The 12,302-nt window shown below is 32.7% G+C and overlaps 1 protein-coding gene across 6 annotated transcripts in view; it reads left to right on the top strand.

Moving 5' to 3' along the window:
* Positions 1-12,302, top strand: part of VPS13B (vacuolar protein sorting 13 homolog B) — a 784,298-nt gene that overhangs the window by 65,309 nt on the left and 706,687 nt on the right. For all 6 annotated transcript variants that reach the window (XM_046642610.1, XM_046642612.1, XM_046642609.1 and 3 more), the window contains 3 exons: positions 403-584; positions 4,151-4,325; positions 11,685-11,953. In XM_046642610.1, coding sequence (XP_046498566.1) covers positions 403-584; positions 4,151-4,325; positions 11,685-11,953 — 626 coding nt within the window. The remainder of the gene's footprint in view (positions 1-402; positions 585-4,150; positions 4,326-11,684; positions 11,954-12,302) is intronic.

Here is a 12,302-nt window from a genome sequence, read left to right as displayed (position 1 = left end):
TACTCATAATGTTATTTTTAATTTGGTTTCTCAAGAATTTCATTTTATTGTTATTTAATATCTCCTTGCAGAGCAAAATGTTGTGAAATTTTTCATAAAGTTTGTCTTAAATCTGTAGGTAGGTGTCAACCAAATTGAGGGCAAACTACTTCATTTCTTTGGCTTCTATTTGATTCTTCATACATAAAATGGGAATTATGGTGTCTATTTCATAAGGTTGTTGGAAGATTTAAATGATATAATCAATGAGAAGTTCTCTGCTTAGGTTCCAGCATCATGTATTAAATGCTCTATTAATCTTATTTTTGTTATTGTTTCTATTAATTTTTGTACTAATAAATAATAGTTGCCTTTTTTCTCTAACTTTACTTTTTACTTAAAATGCTTTTCTTTTCTTTTTAGCAACTGATCTGGTGCTGAGAAAGGTTATCAATTTTTCCGACTGTACAGTTTGCCTTGATAAACGAAATGCTAGTGGTAAAATAGAATTTTACCAAGATCCTTTATTGTACAAATGCTCCTTCAGAACTCGTCTGCATTTTACGTATGATAACCTAAATTCCAAGATGCCGTCTGTTATTAAAGTAGGTGTTTCTTTTTCTAGTAGTTGAGTTTCGTGTCTCTATTTTGTTTATTGGCTCTTGTGTATGCTAATCATTATTAAAAACAAAGAAGACATAACTTCAGATATATATACCGTTAGTTTTTATAAAGAGGTTTTATTTATATTTACAACTTGTACTGTGTTTATTATTATATTTATAACTTATGTATTCTAGTAGAGATATTTTTGGGACAACTGTTTTTTTCTGTGACTGTAGTTTCCTTTTTAGTTTGTCCAACTGTTTATTAGTGTTTTTTTTTCTTCAAGTGATTAGAAGAGATCATATAAGAAAGTATATTTATACCCACAGTGGACTGAATATCCATCTATATTTTAACCCTTGTAATTTGTTTAGCATGATCTGATAACTATAGTTATTGTCCCTTCTGTTTCTTAGATAACTTTTTAAGGCTTAATTTGCTAACCTAATATCTTAGTGTATTGGTTCAGGAAATTTTAACTTTTGATCTGTGGTTTCAAAATGCACTTAAAATCTTAGACCATGGGAGTTTTTCAGGTAATGTCTTTTGATACATGTGAAAATTTGTTGTTCTCCAAGGTATTGGTATATATTTTCAGTGTGTAAAGTTAGTCTCTAAGTGTAAATCTTGTGTTCTTTATTACATAACAGTTTTCTAAACATCTATCTTTGAAAAAGAATTCACACAGTGACTTGTAGTCTTGTTAACTAACTTTTAATGCAGAATGAATTTTTATTGTTGAATTACATACTTTCAATACTAACGTTCTGTAATAGAAAAGTTGGCCCTAACACTGATATTGGCTACTGTGGCTGTTTGAATTAGCTTTGAATTGGCAAAGATAAGCATGGAAGAGTATTAATTCAACAATATTGATGCCTCTGTCTCAGGATAATGGGCTTGCTTTCCTTCTTTAGCTCTGAATCTGCTAGTAAAGTTGAGGAATGTTAAGGGTAAGTTCAAGATATATTTTGAAAACAAGTAATGGACACATTTAAGCCTTACTATATAAAATAATCGTATTGATCAGTAGTAGAAATTTAATTATACGTTCTAGGATGTGGCTAAATTAGAGGAAAGTAAAAATAAATGAACTTGAAAACTTAGTGTTGTCTTATAGGTTTGTGTTCTTAAAATTGATTAGCTGTGACATTTCATTGTAAAAAGCACCTTAATATAAATAAGCTTGTTGACTTATGGTTTTTGACTCTGGTAATCACCAAATATAAGATACCATTATGTTCAACTGAAAACCAATTTTAAGTTTTTTTATTAATACCGTTGTGATGTAAGATTTGCGATTTTGAGATAGACTTATCTTTCTTTCAACTCCTAGTCCTAGAAAATATGTACTAAATGGACATGGTTAACCTCATTGATTGCCTTAAAGGCAGGGAATTTCCCAAAATGTTCCAGATACCGTAATTATTTGTTTAAGCAAACTGTCAAGTATGTTCGTCTAAGTGGGATTTTTGAATTTATTTATTTATATTTAGGTAGGCTTTTTATAATTTTCTATCTTTTGTGAGAAATAAACATGTCTTAGAGATTGTGTCATCTGAGATATAGATCATATGGGTACATAATTTATTTCATATTTCCCCTATTTTTGAAAATTTCCTTTTTTTTTTTTTTTACAGTTTTTCAGAGGAATGAAAGTCTGCATATAAATCTTTGACCATATCTCTGGTTAATTCCTTAGGAAAGATTTTTGTAATTGCAAATTTTTTATTAGTGTGTTTAAACTTTTTTAAGGCCTGTGATCTGTATTGCAGAATTGGTTCCAGAAAATTTTAACCAGTGTACTTGCTCAGGAACATTTAGGGGAGTGCCTGTATTATATTCTTCCTATCCTTAAATAGGATCGTGTTCAAAAAATTGCCAACTCATTGAGCGAAATATAATGCAATCATGTGCTGTATCATGACGTTTCAGTCAGCAATGAACCACTTATACCGTGGTCCCCTGAGATTACTACCATTAACCTAGGTCCATTGCAGGCTATGCCATCTGGGTTTGTGTAAGTACACTCTATGACGGTCACATAGGATGAAATCACCCTAATGATGCATCTCTCAGACTGTATCTCCGTTGTTAACTGACACGATTGTATATATTTTAGTTAACACTTTGTTGCTTATTAGTGAAGTTAGATTTTTGAAAATATGTTTACTGGCCATTTTTTCTTTGAAAAATCCATTCAGGTTCTTTGCCCATTGTTCTCTTGGGAATTAATCTTATTTTAAAGGTATTGTAGATATACATACATATATATCTATCATATATAAAACTATCATACATTTTAAAGATATGTATGTGTTTGTGTATATAATTTTATATATATGTATGTGTGTATATATATAAAGGGTTGATTCTTTGTCATTGGTTTTGCTAAGACTGTTTATTACTGGTACTTTTGGTGCCACACAATATTTAAAAGGATGTGGCAGAGAAATCTCAAGTTAAGAAGAGCTTGGTAAGCTTGCACTGCACACTCCTTCCCTCACTTCCTTCCTCCTCCCATTTTCTTACCTCTTCACGGTCTATTTAGTGTATGATTTTTATGTCACTTTTAGGAAACCTGTATTCATATTTGATTATGGCATTTTACACCCTTTCCCCACAATATAACTTTCTTCCCCTTCAAATACAACTTTTTGTGCCTTTAGCCCTAAAAATATGATGACTGCCATTACTTCTTTTTCGTGTTTCATAGACATTCAAATACCAGATAGTCAAAATAAACCTTCCAAGACACTTGACTTTATGGCTTAATTGGTTTTATTCCATGTTTATATAACAGCAGGAAAACATTACATTGAGGCTGTGTTTATATTCCATTGATGTCTCTTTCTGTAAGGAGAACTTTGATTGCCTGCTATGTATCCTATTTGCTAGTAGTTAATCTTACTTCTTTCTTATTATTGATTCGTGTTATAAATTTTATGACATGTTTAAATCTTTTATTTAAAATTTGTTTTAAAAACTTTCCTGAACATATATTCCATGTGGTTTTCCATATTTGACAATAAAAAGTTTATTATTCCCATACTTCCATAGTTATAATGTTAGTAATTTCCCACTTAACATATGTTTTTAGGATGTGTATGTATTCTTTTTGTTTAGTAAAGCTGGAAATAGTGATTAAAGTTTTACTAAAATGACATCATGAAACTTTATTCTTGGTTGTGACAGAGATCTTTCTGCTTTGTGGGTGAATATTATCATATTCTTAATGTTATAGAGTGGGTATTTAGGTTACATAACTTTATGGAAAGGTTGCCTAGAGATTTGGTGTGACTATATCTTTTCATTATTGTTTCTGTTTGCATTTGTATAATTTGGCTTAGTATAATTTCTCTCTAAAGTTTGTTGATCATCATAGCAAAATTTATTTTAATTCTTAAGATTTTAGAGTAAACTATTATTTTGGCTTAAATATTAGGAATGTTTGGGACATTACTGTTTTATTCTATTTTAAAACTTTTAACATTTCTCTACTTGTGTTAAAAGGTACTGTCTTTGAACATGCTTTTGTTCATGTTTTTGTTTTTTCAAAATACAGATTCATACATTAGTAGAGAGTTTGAAACTTTCTATCACAGATCAACAGCTGCCTATGTTTATCCGTATTATGCAGCTTGGGATTGCTCTTTACTATGGTGAAATAGGCAACTGTAAAGATGGAGAAACAGAAGATCCTCCCTGTCACAATAAAGATATGTTAGGAAACATTACAGGTAAATATAACAAAAACTTTATTTTAGAACTATTGTTCTTATAAAGTATTTTCACCATTGTGAAAATTAAAAAAACAGATTAGATTTAGTTTTGCAGTATTCTAATGTGATGGGATGATTTTATTTTGGTTGTTTGATGCTACTTTGATTTTTTTATTTTCTACATGCTGGATACTATTCTGATATTCTTTTTCGTGCATGTGAAAAATAATATTACTAGTAGGTATAAGTGTTCAGAATGTATGTTATATAAACATTGAGGGAGTGTAACCTCAAGATTTCCTGGTAAATTATACTTTTGGTAATTTTTCTGCAAAGCATCACTGAGTTATTATAACTAATTAATTGAATTATGTGTACTTAATACTTTATTATATGTAATTTTAATTAACAACTATAATTAATTATACTTAACTAATTAACTATATGCTTCATTGAAGGATACCTGGTTGGTTAACTTCAGTTGCTCAATTCATTGTACTTTTACTAAAGCCTACTGTATTTAAGACAGTACTGTTGGTATTGTGGGAAAATTAAGAGATAAAAAGATGTGTTTTCTTTCCATAAAATCTTGAGATACAATGGAATGGACAGAGATGTGAACAGTTAATTAATTATGATGTATGGTAGAATGATAGGATATTTGATTAAATAGATGTGAATGATCTGAAGTAGAAAGATGATGAAAGGAATGATTGACTTTGACTTGTCATTGGGCCTGAGATTCAGGAAGAATTTGGAGAGGAGAATTTCCATAGAGTCTTTAGAGAAGGGCATTTAAAATGTAGGAACAAATAACCCAATTGAAAAGTGGACAAAAGACCTGAATAGACATTTATCCAAAAAAGATACACAAATGGCCAAAAAGCATGTAAAAAGATGCTCAAAATCGTTAGTCATGAGGGGGAGTGTGAATCAAAACCACAATGAGATACCACTTCACAGCCACTTGCATGGCTAAAATCAAAAAGACACAAAAGTAACAAGTGTTGGCAAGGATCTGGAGAAATTGGAACTCATATGTGTTGCTTGGGGATGTAAAATGGTATAGTAAATTGGAAAACAATCTAGGTCCTCAAAAAGTTGAACCTGAGTTGCTATATGACCCAGCAGTTTCACTCCTAGGTATATATACAAGAGAATTGATAATAAATGTCCACATGAAAACTAGTATGTAAATGTTCATGGCAGCATAATTCGTAATAACCGAAAAGTGCTAAATGTTTGTCAGCGGATGAATGGATAAACAATTCTGGTATGTTTGTACGTTGGAATATTATTCAGCCATACAAAGGAATGAAATACTGATATATGCTACAACATGATGAACTTTGAAAACATCTTAAATGAAAGCATCCAGTCAAAAATGAACTCATTGTATGATTCCATTTATATGAAATGTCCAAAATAGGCTATTCTGTAGAAGCAGAAAGTAGAATAGTAACCAGTGTCAGAAGGGAGGAGGGAATAGGAAGTGACTGCTGGTGGGTAGAAGTTTTCTTTTTGGAGTGATGAAAATGTTCTAAAATTAGATAGTGATGATAGTTGCACAATTTTATAAGTATATTAAAAACCACTGAATTCTTTACTTTTGAAGACCAAATTTAAAAATCTTTAGTGAAAAAAAAAGGGGTTGGCCCTGTGGCTGTGGTTAAGTTCGTGTGCTCTGCTGTGGTGGCCCACGTTTTCGCCGGTTCAAATCCTGGGCACAGACATGGCACTGCTCATCAGGCCACGCTGAGGAGGCATCCCACATGCTGCAACTAGAAGGACCCACAACTAAAAATTCACAACTATGTAGTGGGGGGGCTTTGGGGAGAAAAAGGAAAAATAAAATGTTTATAAAGACCAAATTTTATAGTGTTTCAATTATAGCTTATTAAAAAATTTTCTCACCTTAAAAAAAAGCTTAGGGAACATTAATAAGCATATGTAGGTATAAAACATACCTTTATATCATGTTAGACAGTGAATTCATGTTAGGCAATGAACTCCTGAGACAAAGCAATATATAATACCTAAAACAAAACCTAGCACATGTAAGGTGCTAAATTCAGTTTTTTCCAGATGACAAATTAAATATATAGAAAAGTTGAAAGTGTTATGCAGTGGACACCCACATGCTCATCATCTAGATTTTACAATTTATACTTTGTTACATTTGCTTTATCCTATTTTTGTTCGTCTAACATCTCTCTCTTCATCAGTTCAACCAGTGTTTTTGATGCTTTTCAAAGTAAGTTGCAGATATCAGTACACTTCACCTGGAGTTCAGCAACATATTGTTAACTGGAGTTTATATTTATTAATAGTTCTTTTTATTTTTTTGAAGGTTAAATTTACAAAGTGAAATGCATAAATCTTAAGTATACTATTCAACATGTTTTGAGAAATGCATGCACTTGTGTCATATAAAATACCATCAAGTTATAGATCATTAACATCTCAAAAAATTCTCTCATGACCCTTTCCAGTCATTCCCCATCTCCTTGCACTCAGGAAAACACTGTTCTGATTTTTTGTAGAAACCGTAGATTAGTTTTGCTGATTCTAGAATTTCATATAAATGGAATCATACAGTATGTACTTCTTGTGAAAGGATTCTTTCATTAAGCATAATATTTTTTTCTTTTTATCTTAATAGCTAACATTAATTTTATTTTATTTTTAAGGTATGCTGTTTTGGTGGAGAAGATTGGCCCTAAGCTAACATCTGTTGCCAATCTTCCTCTTTGTTTTTTTTTTTCTCCCCAACCCCCAGTATGTAGTTGTATATCCTGGTTGTAAGTCATTCTAGTTCTTCTCTGTGGGATGCTGCCATAGCATGGCTTGATGAGCGGTGTGTAGGTCCGTGCTCAGGATCAGAACCGGTGAACCCTGGGCCTTGAAGCAGAGCGCGTGAACTTATTAACCACATGGCCACAGGGCCAGCGCCAGCATAATGTTTTTTTTACTTTTGATTTTTTTAAACTTTAAGACTTTATTTTTTTAGAACAGTTGTAGGTTCAAAGCAAAATTGAAGGGTGGGTACAGAGATTTCGCATATACTCCTTGCCCTTGCACATGCATAGCCTTTTCCCATTGTCAGCATCCCCTCTAGAGTTGTACATTTGTTACAATTGATGAACCTACATTGACACATCTTTATCACCCATAGGCCATAGTTTATGGCTTACTCTTGGTGTTGTACATTCTGTGGGTTTGGACAAATGTATAATGACATGTATTCATCATTATGGTATCATACAGGGTATTTTCGCTGCCCTAAAGGCATAATATTTTGGGGACTCATCTGTGTTGTTGCATATATCAGTAGTTCTTTCCTTTTTATGGCTAGGTACATTGTATGAATATACCATAGTTTATTTAGCCATTCTCCTATTGATGGATGATTGGACTATTTCCAGTTTTGGCTATTATGAATAAAGCTCTTTTGAACATTATTCTACAAGTGTCTTGTATACATGTGCTATTCTTTCTCTTGGGTAAATACTTAAGAGTGGAATTGTGTGCTTAGTTTTTTTTCTTAAAGAAACTACTCCTCCTTTTTTCCAAAGTGGTTGTGCCATTTTACATTCCCATCAATAATGTATGAGAGTTCTAATTGCTCCACATCCTTACCAACATTTGGTGTTGTCAGTCTTTTTGTTACTTTTTGCCATTCTGGTAGACACGTTGTGGTATCTCATTGTGGTTTTAATTTGCATTTCCCTGATAAGAAATTATTTTGAACTTTTTCATGTGGTTATTAATATATCTACCTTTGTGAAGTATATGTTAAATACTTGCCTACTTTTAAACCTTTTTTTGGTTTCATTCCTGATTTGTAGTTCTTTATATATTCTGAATTCAAGTGCTTTGTCATATACAAGTTTTGGGAATATTTTTTGCCAGTCTGTGACTTGCCTGTTTCATTTTTTAATAAGTGTCTCTTGACCAAAGTTTTAAATTTTGATGAAAGGTGACTTTCAAATTTTTCCTTTATGGCTATTGCTTTCTGTGATCTAAGAAGGTCATTTTTTGTGTGTATTAAAAAAGGGAGGAAGCAGCTCCACTATTTGCTTCCAGAGAAGTCTGAGTTACTTTTATCATCTCTCTAAAGCAGGAATCCTTAACCTTTTATTGTTTGTGCTGTGGACTCCTTTGACACTCTGGTAAACCCTGTGAACCTCTTTGTAGAAGATTTTAAGCATCCTAATTTTGATATGCCTTCGTGTCTTTTCTTCATGTTACTTGTGCTTGGAATACATTAAGGTTTTTAGGTCTGTGGGTTGTTTTCATATATACTTAGAAAAGTTGGGGGCATTATTTCTTCAAATATCTTTTTCAGTTCCTCTCTCTCCTCCTATGGGGACTCCAATTACATATATATTAGGCTGCTTGAAGTTTAACAGAGCTCTCTGATGCTCTGTTCATTTTTTTTTCTTTTTCCTTTTCTGTGTTTCATTTTTGATAGTTTCTATTTCTATTCAAGTTCACTAATCTTGTGTATCTAATCTGCTATTAATCCCATCTGGTTTATATTTCATCTTGAATACTGTATTTTTCCTCTCTAGACCTTCAATTTGGATTTTTTAAAATGTATATCTGTCATATCTCTCCTTGTTTATGCTTTCTTGAATATTGCATTTTGTTTCTGTAGCTGTTTTATGTCCTCCTTACTAATGCTATGAACTGTGTCATTCCTAGGTCTTTTTCTATATACTAACTTTTTTCTTTATTCCGTGTTGTATTTTCCTGCTTCTTTACATGCCTGATAATTTTTAATTCGATGCTAGACATTGTGAATTTTATCTTGTGGGTGCTGGATGTTTTTGTATTCTAGCAAACAGTTTAGTTACTTGGAAACAATTTAATTAACTTGTCTTGCTTTAGAGGTTTTTCAGATGGGATCAGAGCAACCATTAGGTTAAGCCCAGTTGTGTCTCACTACAGAGACAATTATCCTTTTGAGTACTTTGCCAGGTGCCCTGTGAATTAAAGGTTTCTTTCTTGTTTCCTGGTGGGGACACAGACTATTCCAAATTCTGAGTCTTAGGGATTGTCCCTTTGCTCCTTTGTGGTGGTTCTTTTCATGGCTTCAGTAGTTTCCTTACATGAAACTGATTAATACTCAGCTGCAGACTGGAGCAGGATCCTCTACAGATCTCAGGAGTGCTCTCTCTGAGCAAGTCTTTCTTGTTTGCTGCTCTGCCCTGCAAACTCTAGGCACCTTAGGTTACCTGGATTCACTCCTGTCTTCTCATATAAGGAGTCTGCTGAGCTCTTCTTGGATTCCCTCTTTCTTGGCTGTGGCTTAGGAACTCATTCCAGGGAGTAAGCTGGGGCAATCATAGAGCTCACTTCTCTTGTTTTCCATTTCTCTGGACTCACTGGTCTCCATAGCCTGATATCCAGTGTCTGAAAACCATTATTTCATGTATTTTTTTATTGTTGTTTTATATGTGCTTCTATGTTAACACATTACATAATGAAATAGCAGGAATTCTAATAGCTCTCATAGTTTCACAGTATATGTAATGTGTGTAGATGCTATTTTGAGATAGCTTCATAGCTGTTATTTGATTTATTTGTGATTTCTGTAGGTTTTAGAGTTGAAGGTACTGCTGATGCAACTGTGGTTTGTTATCTACATTCATAATTAAAAGAATGCTACATTTTAGTTAAGTACTTAACATATATTTTTCCAATGAAATTCATGGAGTTCCTGAATTCTATTAAAGGGCCCCAGATTAAGATGCACTGTTCCAAAGGAAAAGAGTATTTTAGGAAATTCTGACCAGAGATCAAGGAAATGCTTTTTTATTTTCCAGGCCCTAGTTCATTCTTTTTACAAGGCAGTGAACAAAGATTTGGAACTTTTAAAGCATCTTTCATCAAAACCCCTCTTTTTAATTAATATTAAGTATAAATTATAGTGACCAGTTTCTCAGACCTCTCTTAGTGATGTTTCTTTCTTTTGTTTCAAAAGATGAAGCAGTGGATACCCCTTCTGTTTTAATGATTTAGACAAGGGGTCCAGAGTCCAGCTCTATGGACCCAGCTTGGACACTGCTTCTTGGGTTGAGGTGACCTGAGTTCTTGTTTTATAACCAAGATGATATTCACTAATCATGTCCAATTTGAGCTCTTACTAGGGACGGTTAATAATAGGCTTTATTTATTCCCCAATAGAATCTTCTATAATGTTTATGGTTAAACAGCAAGATATAAAGATTATGTAAACAATTTTCTGGATTTGTAACTTTTACAATTTATTTTGAAGTAAGATGGCTGAGGTTTGTTGGTACTATAGTTTAGTACCAATTACTCTAATTTCTACTTATAAAGTCTTTTCCTTACCAGACGAAAGAAGGTAAATGGCCATGTGTTGTAACCTGTAAGTGTAGGATGTTCCAAGAGTCTTCTGTCATAAAGATTAAAAAAGTTATGAAGTTTTTCTAGCCAGAAAACCTAGAAGTGGATCTGAATGAGGATAATATTTAACAGAATATGTGGTTTATAGATTTATCACTGAAGAGTAGATATGCCTTAATCTACTAGAGACCACTTATACCTTGAATTTTTTAAAAAGTAATTTTTTCCCTAAATTCCATAATCATATGCCTCTTTTGTTTGTATCATTAGAATAATGTTAAGGAATTCTGATGGAGTTTGTTTTTACAAAGATGAAATGAGTGGTTGGAATTTAAATCCTTAGTCTGCAATTTTGTAACCAAATAAAAGTTCTTTGCTATAACTTCTTTATCTATAGACTAGGAAAGATACTAATTTATGTCACCTCCCAATAAGAAAGAGTCCCCAACACTATTGTTTTTCTTAACTATATATAAAAATAGTTTTATTATAATATTTACTTTCATCCTTTGGGCTAATTCTTTTTTTGAGGGGGTGCATTTTGCCTAGGAGCACTTGCTATTCTCTTTCTCCCTTGGGTGCATCATGAAATCAAGAACTTTTCTTGGATCTTTCTGATGGTATGTTTCTGAGAAAAGTCAGTTTTTCATCACTTTAGCCCTGTTTTTGGGAGGTGGTTTCTTTGGTGTAAATTTTTAAAATTAATGAGTAAAATGCTAAGGAATGAATTTATTCTTGTGTTTATCAGATACATTTAAAATTGTGTGATAAACTGCTCCCCATATAACCTTAATTATGGCCTATGAAAGGAGATTGACACAGTCCAATGTATAGACACTTGAAAGTGGTAATGCTAAATAACAACCAAATGTGTGATTTGTTCATACTTTATATGTAGAAAGAAGGAGGTGGGAGAAGCATTTTTATAGAATTTATGTTCCTAATTTTCCTCTTAGTTAAATCCTCTTGATTTATTTAAAATGACTTTATTTTGATTGATAGGTGCTGAAGATGAAACAAGAATAGATATGCAGTATCCTTCTCAGTACAAAGGACAAGAGCTATATTCACAGCAAGAGGATGAGCAGCCACAGGGATGGGTATCATGGGCCTGGTCATTTGTGCCTGCAATTGTGAGTTATGATGATGGTGAGGAAGACCACCTTGGGAATGATCCTACATCAACCACACATCAGCAAAAAGCACAGACGTTGAAGGATCCTATTGTTTCTATAGGATTTTATTGTACAAAGGCAACTGTGACTTTCAAAGTAGGTTTCCTTTTTCTTGCTGTTCATATCTCTCTGAACTTTAATGCTTAAATTTTGATTTCTAGTAAGGATCTAGCTTAAAATTTGTTTTTTGCTCAGTAGATGTAAGATAGAGTCTTACGGTCATTACTTTATAAAATTATATGTCCCCTCATCTGAAATCTTTGAATTCTGATCTCTTCCTATCTTCTTAAGGCTTTCTCTACTTTCATTTTTTGTCAGCTTCACGGAAAGTTTTTCTCTCCCTACTTGATCTTTCAATTGGCATACAAAGATGCCTTAATATTTCCATTAAAAAAGAAATGCACATTAAAAATCTCCTGTGAATTCATACACCCCTCCGGCTACT

The sequence above is a fragment of the Equus quagga genome, chromosome 16 (genome assembly GCF_021613505.1).
Source record: "Equus quagga isolate Etosha38 chromosome 16, UCLA_HA_Equagga_1.0, whole genome shotgun sequence".
In the NCBI taxonomy this organism is placed as follows: domain Eukaryota; kingdom Metazoa; phylum Chordata; class Mammalia; order Perissodactyla; family Equidae; genus Equus; species Equus quagga.
The sequence above is the reverse complement of the archived record's forward strand: the minus strand, read 5'-3'. Positions and strand labels throughout refer to the sequence as shown.